General features: G+C 39.2%; 2 protein-coding genes across 2 annotated transcripts; both read right to left on the bottom strand.

Annotated features, from left to right (window-relative positions):
* Window positions 1-897: 897 nt before the first annotated feature.
* LOC116503210 (olfactory receptor 9G4-like) lies at window positions 898-1839 on the bottom strand. The gene has a single exon (XM_032209466.1). The coding sequence runs from the start codon at window positions 1837-1839 to the stop codon at window positions 898-900; it is 942 nt and encodes a 313-aa protein (XP_032065357.1).
* A 21960-nt stretch (window positions 1840-23799) lies between these two features.
* On the bottom strand, window positions 23800-24744 carry LOC116505266 (olfactory receptor 9G4-like). Its single transcript, XM_032212434.1, has one exon. The coding sequence runs from the start codon at window positions 24742-24744 to the stop codon at window positions 23800-23802; it is 945 nt and encodes a 314-aa protein (XP_032068325.1).
* Between the last annotated feature and the right edge of the window lie 2093 nt (window positions 24745-26837).

The following is a 26837-nucleotide window of genomic DNA, read 5'->3' as shown; positions in this document are numbered from 1 at the left end:
CCCCACCCCCCACTTCATTGGAACTCTGATAATCAGGGAGTCAACACGAATGGACTTTCATGATCCAGGACCCTCAGTTTGGAATCAGAGTCTTATTCACAAGTGCTGAGGATAGAGCAGAGGGTGCACACTTGAAATCTCTCCAAAAGTTTGGTGTATCCTTTGATACTGAGTCCATGAATGACATCCATGCCACACAAGTAACAACGGTTATATCTGAAATGTATTTGAACAGTTATATTTTTTGGGAATGCAATATCAAATGTTGTAGGATGCAAAATAAAGACAATTGGGCTTACCAAGTTTGAGATTATATTTTGCAGGCTGTGGTTTAATTTGTATGAAAGAATGGAAGTTGCTGAGAAATAGAAAGCTTTAAAGTTAGAAAGACATTTCTTGAAATTTGGATCGGTGTGATAAAGACAGTATTAAGGTATATTTGCAAAATCATTTTATTAGATATGCTATTATGAGAATTTGGAATAGATGCAAACCTTCAACCAGTGAGAGCCTAAACATATTTAGTGGCTGACACTACCAGACTAGCAGCTATAAAAGTAACAACATCAGCAATAACACAAAGCAAATGAAAAACTAAATTAAATTTTTAAAAAGTCTGAAATAAAAAGTCAGGGTGCTGCCAGGTTAGAAGATTAGGAAGGAGTACTTATGGAATACTATTGCTGATTAAGAAAAGGATTCATGGGAATTTGACTATAGAGAATAATTGCTAATCTTTGATTCTGGACTCTTGACTTTCTCCACTTTCTTTTACAAAGGAACCAAGTGGGGGAAGGAGCAAGGAAGGAACGTGAGTAGCCTGCTGGCAGACAATGGAGCCAGAGGTTAATTTCATCATCGTCAGTCTACCCTAAAGAAGGAATGTAATAATGCTATTCATTTGTGTGCTGTGAATTTCTCCCAGACTTTCTTGAAGGCTGCCTTCACATCTTTGTTCCGTAAGCTGTAAATCAAAGGGTTGACCAGAGGGTTGACTACCGTGTAGAACAATGCATTTGTCTTGTCCCAATTTGGAGTGTGATAAGACTTAGGGGTGGAGTATATGATAAGCATGGAGCCATAGAAAAGAGAGACAGAGACCAGGTGAGCTGAGCAAGTGGAGAAAGCTTTGCGTCTCCCTGCAGCCGAACGTATGCGAATAATGGCTACCACAATACCAACATAGGACTTCATGATGACAGCAGTGGCTGCCAGCAGATTGAAACAAATGACAGCAGTCAAGATGAGCTCATATTCTCTTGTATCATCACAAGACATCTTCACAAGTGGTGGCTCATCACAAAAATAGTGGTTGATAATATTACTACCACAGAAGCGTAGACGGAAAGTGTTACCGGTATGTACAATTGCATTGGCAAATCCAACTATGTAGGCTCCTACCACCAGCTGGATGCACAGCTTCTTGGGCATGGCAATGGCATAAAGGAGTGGGTTGCAGATGGCCACAAAGCGGTCATAGGCCATGAAGGCCAGTAGGAAGCATTCACTCCAGCCCAATCCAGCAGAGAAAAAGAACTGGGCTGCACAACCGGCTAAGGAAATGTGGTTGTTCTTGGATACACAGTCATACAAGATCCGAGGAGTGTAGACTGAGGAGTACCAGACATCCAGGAAAGAAAGGCTACCCACAAAGAAGTACATGGGTGTGTGCAAGCGGGAGTCCAGGTAGATCAGTGTCATAAGGCCTAAATTCCCAGTCAATGTTAGGATGTATGAAGTCAAGAATACCACAAAGAATATTGTGCGTAGAAATGGATCTGTTGTAAATCCAACAATCACAAAATCACTAAGGATTGTGCGATTATCTTCAAGTTCCATTTTGTTCCAAGCATCACCTATTTAGAGAGGAAAAACAAGTAAAGATATTGGTGTTTTGTGTCCTGAATAATGAATTCCTGCTATGACATTGAAAGATATTTTGAAAACAGGGTATTTGAATTGATGTTGTTAATTTTGAACCCCAAACTGATTTTGCCTCTATTTTTGAACATTTAGTAAAATTTTATAGAATGCAGGTTTTACGTGAAAACAATAGTGCATGCATTACATTCTCATTGCATTAAGTGCACTTGAGTCCATATGTTTTGCAAAGTTTTCCAATGACTGGTCTGAGCATATAAAATAAACAACATATATTGTATGTGTAAACAGACAAGTAATCCTGAACAGGGAAGGTCTGAGGTGGACAAAGGAGAGAATCAATCAAGGGCAAAAAAAAGTGAGCAGCACTTTGGACCTGAAGGGAATACCAAGTCCATGTTCTGCACCCCGAGGTTGAGGACTTCCAACATTTCATTTTCATTTCATTTCATTTCATTTTAATTTATTTGTATGCCGCCCTTTTCCCTAAGGGGACTCAGGGCAGCTCACAACTCAAAGGGAGGGAAAAACAAACAAAATTACAGAAAACATAAAACCATACATAGTTAAAAAAAAGCACAACAATCATACCATTCGAAGTGGGGCAGCGAGTCTTTAGCCCCAGGCCTGTCGGAACAGCCAGGTTTTAAGGGCTGTGCGGAAGGCCTGGAGGGTGGTGAGGGTACAAATCTCCACGGGGAGTTCGTTCCAGAGGATTGGAGCAGCCACAGAGAAGGCCCTCCTCCGGGTAGTCGCCAGTCGACACTGGCCGGCTGATGGAATTCGGAGGAGGCCTAGTCTGTGGGATCTAATTGGTCTAGTGGAGGTAATTGGCAGTAGGCGGTCTCTCAAGTACCCAGATCCAATACCATGAAGGGCTTTGTAGGTAACAACTAGCACCTTGAAGCGTACCCGGAGATCAACAGGCAGCCAGTGCAGCTCGCGGAGGATAGGTGTTACGTGGGTGAACCGAGGCGCACCCACGATCGCTCGCGCGGCTGCATTTCTGTCCTTCCCAGACACATCAATGCATTCCAACTTCTATTTTATTAGATCACTTTTAAATCAATACAGTAAACCATTTCCTTTATTTTTAGATGCTTAATTTTGAAGGGGCCGCAAAGAAAAAGAAAGAAAGAATGAGGGATTATAATAATGCAATACATGGCATCCCAAGTTAAGACAACAAAATCACCTTGAAGGTTTTATAGGACCAGGATGGGGAAGAAACTTTCCACAATGGCAAAATAAACAACAAAGCTGTGAGGCATTTTTGCTACAACAGATTATAGGCAGGGGGTGATTTCATGGTTGGGAGGGGAGGAATGAAACTATCTTGAGTTTGAGTTCAAGAGCATGATAAAGCTACTCTCCTGTGTTGGGGAATGTTGGATTTGACAGGGCCTCCTGCTCAAAAAGATAAACTGCAAGTGAGATAAAGGATATGGATAAATACCTGGTCAGATCCAAAGGCCAGGTTTTACAACAATGGATGCATTCGGAGTCTGTAAAAACATAGAGAGGAAAGTTTGACGAGAACTACAGTTGTATCAGCATCTCACAAGGCAGCTAAGTAATGGATTCTATTCTGGAAAGTGGAAACAAATCTTGAATGCCCTGTATTGCAAGTGACAGCAGAGGGAGCACTTCCCTATACCTGTCAAGGAATTCAGCTGTGTAAATTCTTAAACAGATAAATAAAAAGTAGATCTACTTGCAGTTTTTGTAAATTTGAAGTGCATTTTGACAGGGTCTGAAACCAAAATGTATGGAATTAAAAGTATGTCAATGAAATTCATATCTGAGCAGTGTTTGAATCTTTGCATTAATGATAAAAATATATTGTGCCAATCAGGCACTCTGTTACATGTCGTTTATGAAGTGAATCAATCTAAGACTGGAAGCATAAAAATCACCATACCCTGAGGGAGCATTCAGAGTATATTTTTCTGCAATTATCCACAATCAACTTAGCTGAGGGGTTTGCAACCAAGGTGGCATCAAATAAGCATCTAAACATGTTCCAATCTCTTATTTTCCCCTTGGTTTTGGCTCATAATTCTTCCCTTTATTTTGACAATATTAATATTGGTTTCAGTAGTTTGAACCTTACCATCAACATTCTGGCATCAAACATCCCAATGCTTCCAATACTTTCTAAAGAAACTGCTTAATTGTTTACATTTGTCATATTTCCTTGCCAGCTTTATCTTCTTTTATTTTTCATTATCTACTTCTATACAAATTGTCATGCAAACATGACATGAAGATGGAATCAATTAAAAATTTCATGATAAAATGGATGCAAAACTTTAAGGAATCAATAACAGTGGAACAATGGAAAAAACCAACATTGACCTCAAGCTACAATTTGTGAGAAAATTGATTCAAAATGTTCAATAATTGAATATAACTCTGTCAGCAATTGCCAATATGGACAAATCAAACAACAGGAAATATTGGCCAGAACAAAGAAGGAACATTTTCGCATATGTACTGGTTGTGGTTCTTTCTGTAAGAGAAAAAAATACACCAATATATACAAAAACATCTGATAATAAAAACTGAATTAAAATTACAAATACTTTGTTAAGTATGATACTGGATAATATAAAAGGAAAGCCTCACAATTTATTAAGAAATATGCAACAGTAGCAATAGTCCCTCTGGACATCATTGGGAAAGAGAAATCTTGTACATCAAACAGGCTTGGGAGAAAAAATTGGCAAATCGATAGCAATAGCAAAATTAACTGTATATATTCATAGTAAATGTTTAACCGAGGTTGACAATGTTCCCTTATATAAAATACATAACACAGAAAAGGAATCTAAAGCACTTACAATATGGTTTTGGAAGACAAAATCTGTTCAAAACATAATAAAATTTACTCCAATAATCATATGTATGTATTATACATACCAAAATACATACCAAAACGTATGAATTTTTCCTATTTTATGGCCTGAAATATTTTTTTGAACAGGATCATAGTAAAAACCTGGTCAGTTTTTTTTAAAAAACGACAATATTTATTTATTTTTGAACAAAGACAAACAAACATAAAAATAAAAAAGCCATCTTCCATTACAAATTATACAAAGTGTGTTGGTTGGTTACAGTATTTCCATGCATCTCTTTCATAGTCACCACCTGCTTTTCATATCTAATTGCATATTTTAAATTCACATATATTCATGTATATCACAATTATTATATCTCAACCTTAATTTGACTATATTTGTTTTTACATCCTTTTATATATAATATTCAAAATCTAGAATAGGATTATATGATAACATTCTATTAAATCATCCTAAAATCATCCAATCACAATACATCTTTATAACATATTCTAGATAAAGCTTTTAAACCTCCTCTCAACACATCTCCATGTGTTGTTTATATAAAATTTCATATTATCAAACTAATATACTTATATGTATTGTTATCATTATTAATTATTATTTAACTATAGCTATTGTCACTTCATTTTATATATACTACTAGTAAACTAAATTTAGCTTAGTTTTTATTATACATTTTCATTGCATCAACCTGTATTTTTCCAGTAATAGTGCAGTCTTATATCGCTTGCATTTTGTAGCATTAATGTTCTAATTACTTTCTTAATAAATCTTGTATGAACTTCTCTTCGCAACATGTTGTTCCTTTCCAGTGGTGGGTTTCAAAAATTGTTCGAACCTACTCTGTGGGTGTGGCCTCCTTTGTGGGAGTGGCTTGCCACCTATGTGACCGGATGGGAATGGCTTGTCACCCATGTGACCAGATATGAAGATGCCGACGACACTTGTCAGAACCACCTTAAATTATCTCACACACAGCACTGGTATGCATAAGAATATGATGTAAACTTGTTTTTTAAAAGGCATCTTTGGTTTGCGTTAAAATAACTTCAACACACACAATGTTCTGATTGCACCACAAACGCAGTAGTCATCCTTACCTTTCACAGAGACACTGAGTTTTATAAATATGAGCATGATAGTGTAGAATAATCATATCCAAGAATCAGTAGTGAGTTTCAAAAAAATTTGGAACCTCTTCTGTAGGTGTGGCCTGCTTTCCGGGTCCACTGGTGGAACCTCTTCTAACCGGTTCGGTAGATTTGATGAACCGGTTCTACCGAATAGGTGCGAACTGGTAGGAACCCACCTCTGTTCCTTTTGTATCTCATAAAAGCTCGAAACCCAGCATCTGCTCTTTCCATCAGCTTTTCTTTGGTTATCACTGGTGCTTCTGTCAAGATTTCTCTCCTTATCTCTGTCAATTTTTCTCTCTTTTCTTCTTCTGTGCTTTGAAGTCTGGGGTAGAGTTCCAATCCATCTGTCTTCCCTTTCCATATTCTGCTGTTGCCATTACCAACCACACTCACTTTGTTGTCAGTATCCACAGTTTTCTTATCTCTTTGCTCATTTTTTTTCTTCCATTTTTTGAACTATGTCCTCCACTTTCTTTATTTGATAAATATCCTCAGTTTTCCCATCAAATTTTTCTGTTTTGTATTCCATATTCTCCAATCTCTTTTCAATTTTCTCTGATACTACTAATAATTTTTGAATTTCAAACATGATCATTTGCAATGTTACAGTTTCTTTTTCCTGCTGTGGCATTCTTCCAATTTTGCAGGTACTGCCACCATAGGATTCAAGGCTATTTTAATAAACTTCAAACATGTTCATTTATTATCTTTCAAGTCCAAATGTTGTCTTCCCTCCAATAGCTAGTGATAGAACTCCCAAAAAGCACCTGTATAAACAACTTGTGCTCTTCCTACTATCACTCTCAGTAAACAAACTGAAAGAGCCTTGAGTCTCAAGTGATCAAACAGAAAGAAGAAAAACAATGTATCCAACCTCCAGCCTCTAAGTGGCAGAGTAACTGCTTTTTCTCCTGTTGTTACAACCCTCTATAATCCTTCTTATTTTCTTCTTTATATTCCAAGCTTAAGAAAGAAAAAAACCCCTTAAATGAAGATCAAAAACAATTCAATCAATCCAATCAAGCATTATAAAAAGAAAGAAAAATTTAATCCATAGGTGTAAGCAAAAGTGAAAAAAGAAGAAAAAATTAATCCATTCAGTTTAAAAAATAAGGAGCTTTGCAAAAATTCCATCCATGAAAAAAAAATTAGAAACAGGATAACACACTAAGTTCAATGTAGATTAATTTCGCATCTTACAATCTTCTGTCTTCAATTTTAATTTAACTTAATTTTTTGAGGGGGTAGTCTCTTTTTCTAATAATAACATTTCCTCACCAATTCAACACACTTTCTCTTTTCTCTTTCTTCCCATTCCAGAGCTGTCCCAACTTCAGCAGCTTCATTAGCTGCGTTTCTGTCACTGGAAATAAAGGCTATTCCTGGATCTTGCGGTGTCCCTGAGATCAGCAGGAGGTGCCCTTCTCAATCACCGTCTCTGCGGGATGGTTTAGGTCTGAATGGACCGTCCAGTGGCAGAAATATCGACTGCAATCTCATAGCAGTCGATATTTCAGTCACTGGACGGTCCACAGTCGAGATCACACGTGTGGTCACGATGTCAGCCCCTTTCTCTACCTCAGCGGTTCTGAACCTGTGGGTTGAGACCCCTTTTAGGGTTGAATGACCCTTTCACAGGGGTCGCTGAGACCAGCACAACTCTAAAGTTTAGACTCCACCTCGCGTTCCTTGAAATCCCTGCGGATGGGCTCCAGAATGGCCACGCAGAGCGTCGCCGCAGCTCCACGCCATAAAAAACATACATGCATGCGCTCACCCCATACCATTAGCCTCGGAGACTTCGTAATGGAGGGAAAGTGTTCCTGCGAGGGAGAAAGGGCCTTAGGTCCGGCTGTAATTGTGCGGGGCGTGCATGCGGCTATGTTTTCCATGCCGCTGCCAGGTACTTTTAACTATATCTAAATCCACAACCAGACCTGTCATCAAAAGCCAAGCTCAGGAGCCCGAATTGGCCCCATTCACACAATGAAAACCTGCTTGCTAAAAGTACCATAAACCATGCACAAAAGAAAAGAGAAAAAAATTGCAGTGCAAGATAACAATTTTAAAAATGATACCAGTGGAATTATTATTAGAAATAAAATGTAACAGAGAAAATGATATGTATGAAAATATAAAGTTGGGTTTCCTGAAATGTCACCCCAAGAACCCATCAGACAAAGTAAATAAGCAAGGGCAACAATGGAAAGGAGGAAAGATGAGGAGGGAAAGGAAGAAAAGGTAAAGCAGAGGGAGTAAAGGAGGGGAATCAAGAGTAGGAGAGAGGGTAAGAGGGAGAAGAAGAGAGGAGGTGGGGAGGAAAGAGAGGGGAAGAAGGAGGAGGAGGAGGAGGGAAAGGAAGAAAGGGTAAAAACAGAGGAAGTAAGGGAGGGGAAGTAAGAGTAGGAGAGAGGGTAAGAAGGAGGAGGGGAGGAGGAGGGGAGGAAAGAGAGGGGAAGAAGAAGGGAGGAAGGAGAGGAGGAAAGAAGAAGGCAGAGAAGGGAGATAGAGAAGATAGAAGGAGCAAGGTTGTTGCAAAATAAAATGGGGTGGCAAGAAAGTGACCCAAACTGTATTCTATATATTTGTAAGAAAATAATGATAAATGATAAATGATAATGATGTAATTAATGATAATTATAAGAGTGTATATTTGTGAATGAACTTGAAAGAGAAAATAAAAAACTTTTTTTTAAAAAAAATTAAAAATAAACAATGCACGACATTTGCCCAATAAATTAAAGTTAAACTTACCACCACCACCAAGGTTAAGAGCACTCCTGCAAACAACTCCAAAGCAGGTTGAAGATCCATCCAGGCAGGGTAAGCAAGTTTGTGAATGCACTTGCAGGCAACTTAGTTAAGGAGGCTATGGGAATAAAGCCACTGTGTGTCTCTGCATGTATGTATGTATGATTGTATAGCAGCCGAGGTTTTCCAGCCTCCAGGATGTGATTCTTTTCAGACCCAAAATTTAGGAGCAGACAAGATGTTGGCTGCCTCTATAAAAAAGATGTGGAGACTCTAGTCTAGAAAAAGTGCAAAGAAGAGCAACCAAGAGGATTAGGGGACTGGAAGCTCAAACATATGAAGAACAGTTGCAGGAACTGGGTATGTCTGGCTGAATGAAAAGAAGGACTTAAGGGTGATATGATAGCCATCTTCCAATATCAATATCTACATTACTATTCATAACAGTAGCAAAAGTACAGTTATAGAATAGCAATGAAAATGTTTTTATGGTTGGGGGTCACCACAACATGAGGAACTGTATTAAAGGGCATTAGGAAGGTTGAGAACGACTGCTCTACCTGGTCAGTTTTGATAACAAAGTTCACACTTACAAATTCTAAAACGATGGATGAATTTTCAGTCTGCAAGACATAAGCAGGAAAAACACAACGGGTAACTCCTTGATCTCAACTATACCTTGATCATCACTTCACAAGGCACACAGCTCAAGAATACACTTTATATAGATTTTTAAAGAGATGAGCATAACCTCCTAAAAATTATTCTGCTAGCAGTTTATATTTAGATTTCTATGATTTTCTAATCATTTTAATAATTGCATCTTTATAAGTGATCCATGCACACGATGTGTGCCGAAGAGCCGAGGTGGCGCAGTGGTTAGGGTGCAGTACTGCAGGCCACTTCAGCTGACTGTTATCTGCAGTTCAGCGGTTCTAATCTCACCGGCTCAAGGTTGACTCAGCCTTCCATCCTTCCAAGGTGGGTGAAATGAGGACCCAGATTGTTGGGGGCGATATGCTGACTCTGTAAACCGCTTAAAGAGGGCTGAAAGCCCTATGAAGCGGTATATAAGTCTAACTGCTATTGCTATTGCTAGCTCCTTCTGGAGGAATCAGAAATTGGAAAATGAACCACTTCTGAACACCCTCCTCTGTTCACAGAAGGGCTGGAATGGATGGGTTGGTGCATGGCTCTGAGTCCCTTAACAATCAGAGGCAACAAAAAGGGCCTTGTGAGCATTGGTCAAGTTCTAACTGCAATAATCATAGCATTTTGTTGGACCTCTATCTAAATTATTCCCAGATATGCCAAACTTACCTGCATGAAGCTAAATATGTTTTCCTGATATGTCTGTTGGAGAAGCCAATGGATCCAACTATATCGGAGCCTTGTTTTTTCCTGAATAAAGTGTCCACATCCCTGTTTCAAATTACGCAGCCTCAGTTCCCTGTGGGAGCACTTAGATTAAATTATCCCTCTTAGTGATATGAAGTGTAAATATTATTAGCATTTTACTAAATGTTTTTTTCCTAAATTCCCCAAAGGGAGTTTCATCTGGGAAAAGAAAGAGGGGAAAAACCCCAAGGCTTCCTGAATCCCCCAGGTAAACAATTAGAAGTTACCTGCAATCATCATTTTCTCAGGCCATCTCTGGAAAAATAACTTTGAAATATACATTTGATCATAGTGAACCATTTCAATTATTATCACTATTTATTTATTGACCGGTTTATGAAAATTACAAAAAGAAAAGGAAAACAAAAAAGATATATTATTTTTGAATTAATGAAATTGTCTTTTCAAAAACAGAAATATTATATATTCAAGATTGTCCAAGATACTAGGGTAAGGTGACCAGACGTCCCGCTTTTGGCGGGACACCCCCACTTTTTGATACATTTTCCCGGGTCCCGCCCGCTTTTTTAAAAGGCACGCTTTTTTTGGCGCTCGCAGCTCCCGCCCATCAGCTGCTGGGCTGGCTCATCGTTCTGTTCTATGCTACCTACAAATTTAAGCCAGCCCAGCCTGCCGCTCACTGATTTAATTGGCCTGGACTCCAGCCAATCAGTGAGCTGGCCAACCAGCTCACTGATTGGCTGGACTCCTTAGCTGAGGACGCCTGCGCGAGTCTCCATTTTATTTCGTCTTTGTTTTGGGCAGCTGCGCTTACTCACTGGTGGTGAGTAAATCATGTTTTGTAATGTACTTATTGTCTAATTTGGTACCGTGGGAATCGGGAGGCGCTGGGGGGAGGAGACAGCCCCCTTCTCCCCCTTTGGCTTTGCGGAGTTCACAGCCAGCCCCTGTGGTTCCATCCAGAGCTTTGCTGCCCGTGCCAGCGCAGCACAGCCTGTGCTGCGCTGGCACAGGTGGCAAAGCTCTGGATGGAACCACATGGAAGTTCTCTGTGGGAGTAAAAAGCCACTGCCGGTCGCGCAGAGAACTTCCACTCGGTCACGGACGGAGCTTTGTGGCGGCGCCTGTGCTGTGCGCTTGCCTTCCCAGCGACCACGCCGCAAGTCCGTGAGGCGTGGTCGCGTCCCGCCGCCCTCCCCTGCGGCTCTCCTGCCACAGAGTCCATTTTTCAGCCTTGCTGCCCTTGCAGACAACTTTCACTCGCTTCCGCGGCTCTCGCCACCCGGCAGAAGCCACGTGGAAGTTCTCTGGGCGAGGTGAAAAACAGCCGCTGCCCCGCCCACCCTCCCCAGCTGGGTTGGCTTAAATTTGTAGGTAGCATAACGAAACGATGAGCCAGTCTGGGCGGGGGAGCCTCCCCCGCCCATCAGCTGCTAGCTAGCTCGCTGGGCTGGCTCATCGTTTCGTTCTATGCTACCTACAAATTTAAGCCAGCCCAGCCTGCCGCTCACTGATTTAATTGGCCTGGACTCCAGCCAATCAGTGAGCTGGCTGGGATGGAAAATTTTCAGCACGCCACGTTCTGAAAATTTTCCATCCCAACCAGCTCACTGATTGGCTGGACTCCTTAGCTGAGGACGCCTGCACGAGTCTCCATTTTATTTCGTCTTTGTTTTGGGCAGCTGCGCTTACTCACTGGTGGTGAGTAAATCATGTTTTGTAATGTACTTATTTGGTACCGTGGGAATCGGGAGGCGCTGGGCTGGGGGGAGGAGACAACCCCCTTCTCCCCCTTTGCGGAGTTCGCAGCCAGCCCCTGTGCTGCGCTGGCACGGGCGGCAAAAGCTCTGGAACCACGTGGAAGTTCTCGGGCGGCTTCTCCCTCGCTCTCCTGCCCCGGAGGGAGCAGCCGCCTGAGAACTTCCACATGGTTCAGGGGCTTCAGGGGACATCTCTGATATCTCTGACATCTCTAACCGTTAAGGGAGGAAGGCGACAATGAAAGGAGAAGGGAGGGGGAAGACAGCACCTGAACCGCGATAGCAGAGAACCGATACGCTTAATCAAACTGAAAGTCGAGGAAAAGCACTTCGTCCCTTTCACCCGAACCAGAGCTAGGGCAAGCCCCGTGGCCGTTGCACACGTGCGCGATCCTATTTTCTCCAGGGGGCGACGAGCCCGAGGAAGAGGGAGCCGCGCAAGGCTGGTGCATTGTTCCAACTTCAGGCACCTTGTCATTGCAGGCTCTGGGCTGACCCTGCCTGAGAGCAGCTGCAAGCCAAGAGAAATTGAGAGAGAGGGAATGTGCTTCCTTCCGACCTTCCCGCAAATGCGCCGCACTCTCCAGAAGGACTAGGACGGGTCCGGCGGCTAAGCAACGCGCGGCCTTCGCCGGGACTGACAGCCGCGGCGAAAGCAGCCCCCGCCGGCCGGCCCTTGCTTTTGTCTGCTGGGTAGTGAAGGCGAAGGCGGCGGCGGCGGAGGAGGAGGAAGCAGCCCGGCGTCGCTGCTCACCGCGCGCTCCCTCACTCACGGCCAGGCTTTGGTCCCGCCTTTCCCGCTCTGTGCGTGGGAGAGTGTGTGTGTGTGTGTGTGTGTGTGTGTGTGTGTGTGTGAGAGAGAGAGAGAGAGAGAGGTAATTCATAAAATCACTTCCCCCTCCAGCCATTCTTCCCGGCTTTCCTACAACTGACATTTCTGCCACTGCATGGTTTTTTTTAAAAAAAAAATTGTGGCGGAGGCTGTTTGCTTCAACGTGGCTTGCCTCGTCTTTTGGGGCGGGAGGAGGGCTCTGCCTTAAGCAAGAATTGCATTAAAGACCAGAGCAACAGGTATTTCCTTATTTGCCTGGAGATAGATAATTCCTAGGGATACTTGCCATGTTCTTTCATCACCATGACGATCTTATTTTTTTGAGCTAAATGTATTTTTCCAGTTTGAATTGGGCATAATCTTTTTTTATTGATCCACTGTCAGGAAGAGGGATTATAATTTAAAACAGATGATTTCAGTGGCATCTTTTTTTATTAATTTAAATTTCTTTCCGTTCTCCATACCCATCTTCTTGTATCAAATAATAGCTGTGGATTCATTGGTATTAAGTGTATATGTTTGAAGCAGTGCAGGAAATCTTGAAAACTTATGAATTTCTCTCCCCTCTGTGGCATTAGGCCTTAGTATCTGATTTGCTATATAACACCTTGTGTCATATATAGTCAATATAGGCACAGAGTTAATTTTTTTAAACATTTTCTAATGGTGGTGTGCCTCGTGATTTTTTTCATGGAAAAAGTGTGCCTTTGCACAAAAAAGGTTGAAAAACACTGCATTAATATATCCATTTCGGCACAGTCCATAATTTTTCTTATTATTTCTTCTTCATTTAGGTTTAGTTTATTTTTCCACTTCTGGGCAAAAGCGATCCTTGCTGCTGTAAGTATATGTAGTATTAGATATTGTATTTCTTTTTTGTATTTCATCGGTATAATTCCTAATAGAAAGAGTTCAGGTTTCCAATCTAACTTAACCTTTGTTATTTCTTCCAACCAATTTTTGATCCTTTTCCAGAATTTTTTTGCCTCTTCACAAGTCCACCATAAATGATAATATGTGCCATGATGTATTGAATCACATTTCCAGAAATTTAGCGAGGTATTTGTTGAAATTTTGGTCAACCTTGACGGTGCCAGATGCCATCTATAATAAAGCATTTTGTACTGGTTTTCCTTGTATGGGATTGATAGTGTCATTCTTAAATTTATTCCCCAAAATTTTTCCCATTTGTCTAGTTCAATGTTATAGCCAAAGTTCTGTGCCCATTTTATCATTGGTTCTTTTACAATTTCCTCTTCCATTTGATACTTCAAGAGGAATTTGTATATTTTCCCTATCATCTTTCTGTCCAGACTTTGAATAATTTTATCCAATTCGTGTGGTTCTGTTTCAATACCATATATTTTAGTGTCTTTATTGTATTTAGTTTTAATTTGGAGGTAGGTTAGCCAATCACCTTTCATATTCTGATCTGCCAATTCTTCAATTGTTTTTAAATTTCCCTGTCTGTCAATTAGATCTCTGTATCTTAGAATTTTGTTCCAACCAATCTGTAAAATTTGGGTGTGTCGTTCTTTCTGTTGGTGATAGCCAATTTGGGGTTTTCACATAGTGTTTTTTTTTTATTTTGAGCCATTGTTGCACTAAAGTTCCAATTAAATGATTTTGAAAGTATTTGTGCGTTTTATGTTTGTCATTCCATAAGAAATTATGCCAGCCTGCCTGCAGGTCATGGCCTTCTAAGATCAGAATTCTTTTATTCTTTAACTCAATCCAATCCTTCATCATTGTCATTGTTACTGCAGTTGCGTATATAGGCTCCCTGTGTGCTTCCATCCATCGCTACGAAGATCTGCTGACTCTGCCTGCCTGCTGGTAAGTGAGCCGGGTTTTTTCTTTTTTTTTTTTAATGTATTTTAAAATAATATTTTATTTATTGTGCATATGATTTTTTAAAATAGTGGTATTCTGTGTTGATTCTTTTTTTAAATTGTCTTAGACTATTTAAAAAAAGATTCTATCCAAAATAAATTGAAACAAGCCATTTTTAAAATTTCTATGCACAATACTTTGAAATGGACTCAGGAGTCATGATTGACACTGAGTGAATTTGCACTTTTAATAATCAGGAAGATACAATGGCATTGAAAAAAGTGACTGATGACCATTTTTCACACTTAGAGACCATTTTCACACTTAGCGACCGTTGTGGCATCCTCATGGTTTAAAATGATTTTACTTCAATTTATTCTGTGTGGAATAGTTTGAAATGGTGACAGTATAAATTATTGCTGGTGTAATACTTAACAATGGTTTTTAAGGATTTCTTTTATTTATAGAATACCTTTTTATTATTTTGGGGGGATTTTTATTTTTAAATTGTTTATAAAATGTATTTACTACAAGAAATGTTCCTTTTTGCAAATGTGATCTTTGCAAATCTTTGTGATGCAATATGTTCAGACCAGGTTTATGTGTCTCAAAGTGGCTGCTATTCTATGGGCAGGCCAGGTTGGTGCAAGGCAGCTTTGCCAGATTTGGTGTGTTTCACCCTCATTGAATTTTATATCGTATAAAATCATATAATTTTAATTTTTTTTAGATTATTAACATAATGAGTAAGAAAAGAGGATGCAAATTCAACGATGATCTAAGAAGTGAATTTCCTTTTATTAAAAAAACAAAAAGCGATCACATAGTAAGATGTGAGAAATGTAATGGTGAATTTTCTATTGCGCACGGTGGGAGGCATGATATTACAAAGCACTTGGAGACGCAGAAACATAAGAGATATGTAGATGCTGCTGCATCTTCCTCCAGAATGCAGGACTATTTTCATAAACCAACATATGCAGACAAAGACAAGAAATTAGCATTAGCAGAAGGACTTATGTCTTTTCATGCTATTAATCACAATCATTCCTTCAGATCTATGGACTGTACATCACAAGTTGTCAAAAAGTTATTCAACAAAAAATTTACCTGTGCTAGAACAAAATCCGAGGCAATTGTGCATAATGTGCTTTCCCCATATGCATTTTCAGAATTAAGCAAAAATCTAGAGAAAATTAATTTTGTATCCATATACTCTGATGCATCTAATCATAAGGATATCAAATTATTTCCAACCCTTATTAGATTTTTTGATTCGGAAACTGGAATAAAAATTAGAATGTTAGATTTTGTTTCTTTGCCTGGCGAAACTTCGGAAATAATTTTCAGTTCCATTGTTAATATTTTGGAACAAAACAATTTAAAACACAAAATAATTGCATATTGTGGAGACAATACGAATGCAAATTTTGGAGGAAAAGTGAGAAGGGGTACAAATAATATTTTTTATAAATTAAACCAAAACCTTAATCAAAACATTATTGGTGTTGGTTGTGCAGCGCACATAGTACATAATGCCATTCAAACAGCTGCTGACTTGTTGCCCATAGATGTGGAAAATATTATTGTTAAAATATATTGTTATTTTCATATATACACTGTGCGTGTTGAAAGTCTTAAAGAATTTTGTGAAGATGCGGAAGTCGAATATCACAAAATGCTTGGATATAGTAAAACGCGCTGGTTAGCTCTTTTGCCAGCTCTCGAAAGAATTTTGAAACTATACGATCCTTTGAAGTCCTACTTTCTATCACAGGATAAATGTCCTAGAATTTTAAAAGAGCTTTTTGAAAAAGAATCTTCAAAAATTTGGCTAGAGTTTGTACACAATCAAGCAGCTCTTTTTCAAAATAGTATAAAACTTATTGAAGGTGACAAAATTTCGGCAATCGAAGTAGCAAATGAACTTAATAATTTAAAATTTCAGTGTCAACAGCGGTTAGAAACAATTTTTATTCCCATAACTATCCGTAATATTATAAGGCAGCTAGAAGAAGAAGGTGCAATAAATCGTGCAGATACCATGAATCATTTAAAAAACTTCTATAGTAACTGCGTAGATTATTTAGAAGAGTGGACGGTACATTTTAACAATATCGAACATTTTAATTGGGTTGAATTAAAAAAAGAACTTGATTGGCATGATGTGCAAAAATCATTCGAGCATATTCATCAAAATTTCCCAAATAGTGATATTTCCGAAACTAATCTTTTTACTGAGGTATCACATTTAAAACTATATATGAATAAGGAAAAGGTTGAATCTTGGGCATCAGCAAAAATGACAATAGAGAATAAATGGATAGAAATATTTAATCATTTTCAAAGAAACCATATTTCATATAATAATGTATTAAAAATTGTGGAATACGCGCTGTCCTTACCAGGAACTAATGCTGCGACTGAACGTGTTTTTTCTACGGTAAATCAAGTGTGGACATCAGAAAAATCATAATTAAGTGTTGAGACTTTGAAAGCCATTTTATGTGTCAAATATAATTTAACGAATTCGTGTGAAAAATTTCATGACCTTTTAAACAATGACAGCAATCTACTAAAATAAATTCACTCAAGTGAGAAATATGCCAAAGAGTAAAATTATTCTGTACATAATTTTTGTCAATATATTTAATAAATATAAATGTAAATAAACGTATTATATTTGTAAATTGTAGTTATGTTGAAATAAAAAAAATATTACAATACTATTTTTGTGATGTATGAAAATTTTTGTTGCTCCGTATAAAATTTTTAATCAAGCCCCCCCACCCGGCAGAAGCCTCGGGACCGAGTGGAAGTTCTCTGCGCGAGGTGAAACGGCCGGCAGCCGCCTCTTCCATGAAGATGAAAGAATGGAAGGAGGAAGGAAGAGAAAAAAGGAGGAAGGGAGTGAGTGAGGAAAGAAAAGGATGGAAGGAGGGAGGGAGGAAGGAAGGAAGAGAGGGAAAGAGCAGAAGACAGATAAGGTGAAGGTAGATAAGCAAGAGGAATGAAGGAAGAAGTGAGGAGTCTCGAGGAGGGGGAAAACATTTAGTGACCAAAGTTACAATGGCATTGAAAAAAGTGACTGATGACCATTTTTCACACTTAGCGACCGTTGCGACCATTTTTCACACTTAGCGACCGTTGCAGCATCCTCATGGTCACGTGATCAAAATTTTGTTTGGCAACAGATTCGTATTTATGCTGGTTTCAATGTCCTGGGGTGACCTTTTGACAAAAAATTTTTTTAACATCCCCACCCCCCCCCCGGTCAAGGGCGTCCCTCTTTTCCAATCTGAAAATCTGGTCGCCTTATACTAGGGAGACATCCAGGAGCCTTGCCCTACACATTATTGGATGTGAGACACTGTTTCTTAAGTTGGATACCAGGAGAGGTCAGTTAGAACTGTTGCTGTTATACCAGCCTCCCTGCTATGTAGCAATCTGAGCTCCTTGATTCCATAGCTGAGCTGGTGGTAGACCTCCCTGAACTTATGATGCTGGGAGATTTCAACCTGCCATCTCTAGACAAGGAGTCAGAGGTAGCTTCATTGCATGGAGCTAAACCATCCAGGCCCAACTCATGTGATTGGGTCTGGGTGGTGGTTAAGTTCTCTTAGAAGGAGTGGCCTGCTGGTTCTTAAAAAGATGGTGGTGCACCCTTTCCTGGAAGTAACATAATTCAATCCAAGTTGTCTGGACATTCTCCAATCTTTCCTTTTTAGAGAAGGTGGTAGAGAGAGTGGCCACATAGCAGCTCCAGAGAACCTTAGATGAGGCAGATTATCCAGATCCATTCTGCTGTAGTTCAGAAAAAGGGGGATTCCAACCAGTTTGGACCAGTTCGGCTGAATAGGTAATGGCTTGGCGGCCTGGGTCGCTGGAACCGGCAGTGACCAGGCCTGCCACACCCCAGAATTGGTTCTCCGGTTGCTCACCCTGCCTACCCAGTAACTCCTCACCTCCTGGGCAGCTTCTCTGCCTAAGCTGCCTTTCCTGCCTATGCTGCCATGTGGTGCCTGCCCTGCGCCCCACCTGAGCTGCCTCCTCCTGCCTACAGGTAAGTCTCGCTAGCCCACCCCCTCCCAGGAGCTTGCTGCACCCCCTGGGCTTGCAACCTTACCTTCCCCTACCCCTTCCGGGATCCATGAGCCCCATTTTCGGTCCCAGGAGGCTTCAGGGAGGCTTGCTGGGCCCAAAATAGGGCGTGGGGGGCTGGGAAACCCCCGTGCCTATTTTAAGCCCCAGGAGGCTTCAGGCAGGCCTGCTGGGCCCAAAATAGGTCTTTGGAGTGTTGTCTAGCAAGCCTCCCTGCAGCCCCTGGGAGCAAAAACGGGAGAAAGAAAGAAATCCTCATCATTTGGGGATCCCCAAATGCATGGATCAGAGGTCTGCAAATTTGGCAACTTTAAGACTTGTGTACTTCAACTCCCAGAATTCAGCTCTGCTGGCCGGAGAATTTTGGTTGTTGAAATCCAGAAGTCTTAAAGTTGCCAAGTTTGAAGACCTCTGGCATGGAGCTTGAGTTGAGAGCTTATTGAAAGTGTAGTGAAAGTGCTATTCTTGCTCAGGCTAAGCTAATCAATAGTGGAGCTCTAAGAATGCCAGTTGATCAGTGGGCATGTTCTTAATTTTAAAATGTCTGGCTTTTCTTCCTCCTACCAAAAACCTTCTGGGGTTCTTCATAGAAAGGGAGAAAGGAGGGGAGGGAGGGAAGGAATGGAGAAATAAGAAAGGGAAGTGAAAGTGAATAAGATATGGATGGATGGATGGATGGATGGATAGAGGGAGGGAGAAAAAGGAGAGGAAGGAAGGACCACAAACCTGGCACTAGACATAGCTTCAGAGGATGCTTTGAAACAGCAGAGCAATCCAGGGTTGGAAGGGACCTCAGAGGTCATCTAGTCCAACCCCCCGCTCCAGCAGGAGACCTTATATTATCTTGGTTATTTTGGTGCCTCTAACACAGAGGAGAAATTCCCAGAAATCCCCAGGCATTGCCAACCTCTCCCCCCACCAGTAAAAAAAAACCTAGAGCAAAAACTTCATGCAGTATTAAAAAGAATAGAAAAGGGGGCTGCTGTGTCTTGTTTAATGGACTGCTAAACTGGCAAAATGGATGGCTAAATTGACCACTTCCACCCAGTCACATGACCACCAAGCCCCTCCCAACTGGTCGCATGACTGCCAAGCCACACCCACAAAATAAACCACGCCCACAGAACCGGTAGTAAAAGTTTTTTAAATCCACCACTGGGTTTGGGGCATGGGTTGGGGCATGAGACAGCATTGATTGCATTCATGGGTGACCTCTGGTGACAGCAGCATGGAGGTGGAACATCCATCGCGGTTCTTCTTGATCAGTGCACAATCTTGGGATCCTCTTACTTTTTTTTTTGAAAAGTTTTTTTATTTTAATTGAACAAAAACACACAAAAAAGAAACATCCTTCATTACATCTTATAGAAAGCGTGTCGATCGGTTACAGATAACTTTTGTGCATTTCTTCCACAGTCATTACTTATAGTTCATATTAGATTATACACTTTAAGTCAAAAATCTTTGTATATCTTACTATCAATGTACCACAATTCTCATTTGACTACAATTACTTGAACATGCTTTTACCTCAAATCATTCATACTTAAAGACACAACCACATAATGGAATTCATTAGCTATTTCAAAAAATCCTCCAATAATATTACACCTTTATGACATCTTTTAAGTAAAAGTCAATTAATAAAGTTTTTAAACCTTCCCCTCCCCCTTCCCCCCAACTGACTGTTTTGAATTTATATCCAAGTTACTTTTGCCAATACCATAGCATGTATACATTGTTAAAAAATGTCCATTGAGATTTCCTTGTTGTTATTATAATTGGCTAAAAATCATTTACTATTTATGTCCCATCTCCTCTTGTCAGACCCCCCGAAAAAAACTCTTACATCTTTATAACAAGATTTAAATAAAAATTTGTTAATAAAATTGATAGGTCTTTTTCCCAAGTCACAATTTGGAATTTATATCCAAATTTCTTTTACTAGTTTGCCAGTACTTGTATATACCATTAAACTGTATCCATTACCATTTCATTATTGTTATTATAGTTAATTATTTGTTAACAAATAAACATTTAATAACAATCTAAAACAATCTAAGAGTTACTAAATTCCTACTTATTAATCACAAAAATCAACTAATTTTTGATTATCAACTTTCATTATCAACCTGTATCTTTCCAGTAACAAAACAGTCTTATCTCTCTTGCCAATTGTGGTGTCAGTCTTCTTTTTATCTCCTTTATAAGGTTTTTATAGACTTCTCTATGCACTTTGCTGCTTGAAGGATCTCTCAGGTAATCTTGTTGTCCACCAGCTGCTACTAAAATTAGCTTGTCTTTGGTTGTCAATCTTGCTTCTGAAAAAATTTCTCTTATTAAGTCCATCATCATTATCACTTTTTTTCTTCTGTATCCTGGAATCTGGGGTAGAATTCCCTTTTCCATATTCCCTTCTTTCCACTTTCACCCACATTTGCTCCATTAATAAATTCATCTATTGTCTTATCTTTATCTTCTATATCTTCATTCTCCCCTTTAATTTTTGGTGCTCCAACCCCATCATCTTTTGCTGTGAGGAAGACTAGTCTTTCCAACTTCTTCTCTATTCTCCCATATCCTTCCAATAGATTTTGAATTCCAGCCAAGATATTTTGGAATTTTAAGGTTTCCTCATCTGAATATTGATCCATGTGCCCAAAACAGAAGAAAGAAAGAAAAACTAATAGTCACTGCCACTGTAGCCTTCCAGGCCTCTTTTATTTTTTATTTTAGATTAACTTGAACACAAGTTATTTTATGCTCTTCAAAGGAGAAGGGTTCTGTTTTCCCCCTTTCTTTCCCCTGTCAAAATACATCTCAAAGGCACCTGTGAAAACAATACATGCCCTTGGCTCTTTATCAGTTTCTGTAAACAAGTTACAAACCTTTCAGCTACAAAGTCAGTGAAATCAAAGAAGGAAAGACAAGAGATACGTTGTTTCAAAAACTCCAGCCTCTGACCTCCAAATGGTAGTGTGCTACTTTTCACTTTCTAATATTTATCTCTGGCTTATAGGAAACAAAGTTCTTTAGATTTCTTTTAGTGAAATGTAATAACAAGTAATAGGAAGAATTGTTAAAATAAGAAGGAAGGTTTTAATTCAGAAGTCAAAAAATAAAGCAACAAAAAGCAGAAGAAAAAACTTTGGTTAAAACATAGATCTAGTGGATTGGGAAAGAATTTGGAACACAAATTATAAACTAACACGATCAGCAGCACTTGAAGAAAATGTATACAAAATGTTTTATCGTTGGCATTTATCACCAACAAGATTGGCTAAAATGTACCCAAACATGAAGCTGACCTGCTGGAAGTGTAAAAAAGATACAAGGGATTTATTGTCACATATGGTGGACTTGCCCGGAAACACAAAAATATTGGATAAAAATTTGGAAATGGGTGCAAGAAATTACAGGAGAACAGATAAAATACAAACTCGAAATCTTTCTACTGGGAATAATCAAAGGGAAATATACAAAAAAAAATTAAGTACATATTAACACATCTGCTAACTACAGCTAGAATAGCATTTGCCCAATGCTGGAAACAAAATAATATCCCCACGGATGAATTAGTGATAAAAAAAACCTTTGGATTGTGCAGAGATGGACAAATTAACACTGAAGTTAAAAGATAAAGAAGAGTCGGTATATTATGAAATTAACAATTGGTACAAGTGGCTGCAAAACAAGAATAAAATTAATTAAGCCAAAAAACAAAATATATAAATATATATAGAACTGTGTAAAAAGTGTGTAAATATAGAAGTGAAATATTATATACATGTACAGGTATGATGACATAACAATGTTGGTGTAATGACTGTAAAGTGTTGTAGAAGGGAAAAAATAAAAATAAAAAAGCAGAGAAAAAATCAATCCGTTCACTTTAAGAGGAGAAATGAAAAACATTGCGAGCACTTCAATCCACAAAGAATAGTTACAAAGGAAAATAAGCTTTCCAAAGCAATCCAATTAGGGTTATTTTTGCCACTCAATTGTTTTGTTTAAGGATCTAATTTGGCTTTAAAGAAAAATTTCTTTGGGCAGTCTTTTGCAAAATAGAAAAAATATCTCACCAGATGGACTCACTTTCTCTTTTCACTTCCTTCCTTCTGGAGCCGTCCCGACTTCATCAACCTGGGGGCTGCCTGTTTATAGATGGGTTGAAGTGCTTCCCTTTGGTCGATCAGGGATTTTCTGATGTCCCTGAGACCAGCAAGGCTTTGTCTTCCTGATCATCATCTCTACGGGACAGTTTAGGTCTCAAATCTCCAGCAGCAAAAGTGTCAATGGGGGTCTTGGAGTATTGAGACCGCACATTGTGACATCGCAACGTGGCTCCTCCTTCTACCGGGACCCTCTTACTTTTGTACTTCCTCCTCAACAAGCAAGTGGCAGCTCTAGGTAGGAGCGTCTTTGCACACTTTTGGGTGGTACACCAATTGCATCCATTCCCCTGCTGACTCATATCATTGTAACCTCTCATTTCAATTATTATAACATGCTCTACATGGGGCTACCTCTGAAGAGCATTTAGAAACTTGAAGTGCTACAGAATGTGGCTGTGGGGGTATAAATGGTGCCAAATATACAGCATACATATAACACCATTTCCATGTGAGCTGCATTGATTACTGGTGTGCTTCCAGGTGCCATTCAAAGTGATAATTAGCTTGGTACCTGATTGCCTGAGAGATAACCTTTCTCCAAGAGACTTTACCCATCCAATGTAATGCAGCAAATTGTTCATAACATAGATCCTGTCAGACAAAAATTGTCAGCTGATAGTCATGTTTTTTCTGCAATGGCCCCTGATCTATGGAATATCCTTCCTTCAGAGATTAGAATGGCCTCAACCCTTTTAAACCTTCATAAGGACTCAGTTTTGAGTCAATGCAGTTGAGGCTGGTACACATTCTTAAATAATTACTTCAGTGCAGGAACACAAATGTGAACATGAGTGTGGGAAGGTCTCTAAGAGAACACCCCAATACACGTTTATCATCATGCCTGCTGTGTTTCCATTCTATTTCCTTTATAGTTAACCATGTTTTGAAATGCTTTCAGGTAGGAAAAGGGACTGGGAAGATGGACATATGGAAAATAATTCACCCCAAGGAAAATCAATAGGTTTTGAAGATGGCTCCGTTAACCATCTAGGAAGGAAGGAAAGAAGGCAGGAAGTAAGGCAAGCAGGCAGGCAGGCAACACGCCAGCAGGGGCTTAATTTATTATCTGAAATCTACTCTGGAGAAAGACAGTATCAGTGACATTCATTTAGATGATGTGACTCTCTCCCAGACTTTCTTGAAGGCTGCCTTCACATCTTTGTTGCGTAAACTATAAATGAAAGGGTTAACCAGAGGGCCAATTATGGTATAGAACAAAGCATTTGCCTTGTTCCAATTCGGGGTGTTTTGAGATTTGGGTCTGCAATACATGATGAGAATGGAACCATAGAATAGGGTAACTGACACCAGGTGGGCCAAGCAAGTGAAGAAGGCTTTGCGTCTCCCTGCGGATGAATGGATACGAATGATGGCTCTTACAATACCAATATAGGAGCTCAGGATGATAGCTGAGGTTACCAACCAATTGCAACCTATGAGAGCAGTCAGAATGACTTCATAGAACCCTATATCATCACAGGACATTTTCAGAAGAGGCAGCACATCACAAAAGTAATGATTGATGACATTGTTCCCACAAAATTGTAGGCGGAAAGTGTTACTGATATGTGCAATGGCATTGGCAAAGCCAGCTGCATAAGCTCCTACCACCAGCTGCATGCAGAGCGTCTTGGGCATGGCAGTGGTATAAAGAAGTGGGTTGCAAATGGCCACATAGCGATCATAGGCCATGAAGGCCAGTAGGAAGCATTCACTGTAGGCCAAGCCAGCAGAGAAGAACAATTGTGCTGCACAACCAGCTATGGACATGTGGTTGTTCTTGGATACACAGTCAAACAAGATCCGAGGAGTATAGACCGAGGAGTACCAGATGTCCAAGAAGGAAAGGCTGCCCACAAAGAAGTACATGGGTGTGTGCAAGCGGGAGTCTAGGTAGATAAGGGCCATGAGGCCCAGGTTCCCAGTCAGTGTAATGGTGTAGGAGACCAAGAACAGCACAAAGAAGATTATTTGTAGAAATGGATCTGTTGTAAATCCAACAAGGACAAAATCCGTAACAAGTGTCTGATTGCTTTCCACTCCTGTCATTTTCATAAGCATAATCTGTTTAGAAAAGAAAGAGAAGTGATAATTTGACAATTTTCAGTCCCAGAATACAGAATTTGTGCTATGATTTTGAAGCATGTTTTGAAAACCCCTTTGAAGTATAGTATTTGATATGCTGTTATTAACTTTTACCCAAATTGATTTAGCTTCCAGTTTTTAACATTCTATACATAATTATGGGATACAGGCTTCATCCGTTCAAAAGAGACATTCAACAAGCCCAAACATGGACAAAAAGAGCAAAACACCTCCTCACCAGAAATCAACACTCCAAGAAAAAATTATCTCAGATGGCGGCATCAATTAGAATCTTAGATTAAAATCATGGCAGAATTGGCAAAGAAATTTAACCAGCTTGAACACAGTAGGAAAAAAAAAAGCTAAGAGTAAAATTGAAAATTTTGCAAGTTGAATCTTGTTTTAATTTGTAAATAGGGCCACCATTCCATATTGATTCCTTGTATTTTCATATCAGGAACAATACGGAATACATGAGAAACAAATGGAATTAGATAAAATATTATTAGGAAGAAAAATGATTACTAGATTATATTATTTTCTTTTAAGATATAAAATGGAGGAAAAGATGGTAAAGAAGACGATGATTAGCTGGGGAAGAAATTTTGGGCATAATATAGAGATAGAAAAATGGGATAAATTATGGGAAAGTAGCCTACAAAGAAAACCTTTATAAAATGTTTTATAGATGGCATTTGCCTCTATAAAACAGTAACCTACAAAGAAAACCTCTATAAAATGTTTTATAGATGGCATTTGCCTCCAGCAAGATTGGTGAAAATGTGCCCAAATTTATCCCCCAAATGTTGGAGATGTAGCCACAAATCTGGAACATTCTACCATATGTGGTGGGCGTGCCTCATCACAAGGAAATACTGGTGCAAAATTTGGAAATGGTTGGAAGAAATTACAGAGCAAAAAATAGAATTGAAACCAGAAGCATTCTTATTTGGACTATTGGACCAAAAATGGATAAATAGTCTGAATACATAATCATACACATACTCACTGCAGTTAGGATTGCTTTCGCATAAAACTGGAAAAAAATCAATTCAACCGCAGATGAAACAATAATTAGAAAAGTACTTGAATGTGCAGAGATGGACAAAATGACAATAGAACTAAAAGAAAGAGAAGAATCGGATTTTTATAAAATATGGAATAAAATTTATAAGTGGATAGAAAACAGAAGCCAAAACATAAAATAGAGAATGTAAATATATGGTGATATAAATAATCAATATTATTATAAGTGTTAGCACTACTGTTGTTATATTATAGCACAAGGTTAAAGTAATAGGAAGGCAATGTAGAATGGAGAATTTTAAAGGCTAAACAGAAAAGCTGATACAGAAGGCTGTATAATTACTTTATATTGCTATGTATGTTTTGTGTTTTGATTCTTCTTGTGGTATTTTTCTTTCTGTTTTTACAGATTAAAACATTCAGAGGGAGGAGCCGAAGTCGCGACGACACAACGTGCAATCTCAATGCTCTGAGATCGCATCAACACTTTTGCCTTGGGATGGTCCAAACAGACCTAAACCATCCCGTAGAGACAGTGAACAAGAAGAATCCATCTTGCTGATCACAGGGACATCGCAAAGTCTCTGATTGATCCAACAGAAGCTCTTCAAGCCAGTGACAAAAAATCCAGCCAAATGACTGATGAAGTCGGGGTGGCTCCAAAATGGAAGGATATGGAAAGAGAAAGTGTTTTCAGCTGGTGAGGAATTTTTACTGTTTTAAATGTGACTGCCTATAAAAAAAGCTTAAAATTAATTTAAATTGGAGAACAGAAGAAATAAGCGGCGGAATTAAATTTGGACTGGTTTTGAACAGTGGGTTATCTTATTTTTTAAATGCTATTTTTACGGATGGAATTTATGCAAGCCTTTTAAAACGAACGGCTTAAGTTTCCTTCTTTTTTTTTTTCTTTGACTATTCTCTGTAATCTATGGACTAAAACTCTCCTTTTTCATTATTGTGGCTGTTTTTCTAACTTATTTAAGAATCAGAATTTTTTAAACTTAAAATACAAAAAGATACAAAAAGAA

The sequence above is a fragment of the Thamnophis elegans genome, chromosome 1 (genome assembly GCF_009769535.1).
Source record: "Thamnophis elegans isolate rThaEle1 chromosome 1, rThaEle1.pri, whole genome shotgun sequence".
In the NCBI taxonomy this organism is placed as follows: Eukaryota; Metazoa; Chordata; class Lepidosauria; order Squamata; family Colubridae; genus Thamnophis; species Thamnophis elegans.
Note: the sequence above shows the minus strand (reverse complement) of the source record. Positions and strands in the feature narration are given on the sequence as shown.

Bases quoted from the DNA above. Each gene is read 5' to 3' on its own strand.
- LOC116503210 (XM_032209466.1), bottom strand. From the start codon at position 1,839: ATGGAACTTGAAGATAATCGCACAATCCTTAGTGATTTTGTGATTGTT.
- LOC116505266 (XM_032212434.1), bottom strand. From the start codon at position 24,744: ATGACAGGAGTGGAAAGCAATCAGACACTTGTTACGGATTTTGTCCTT.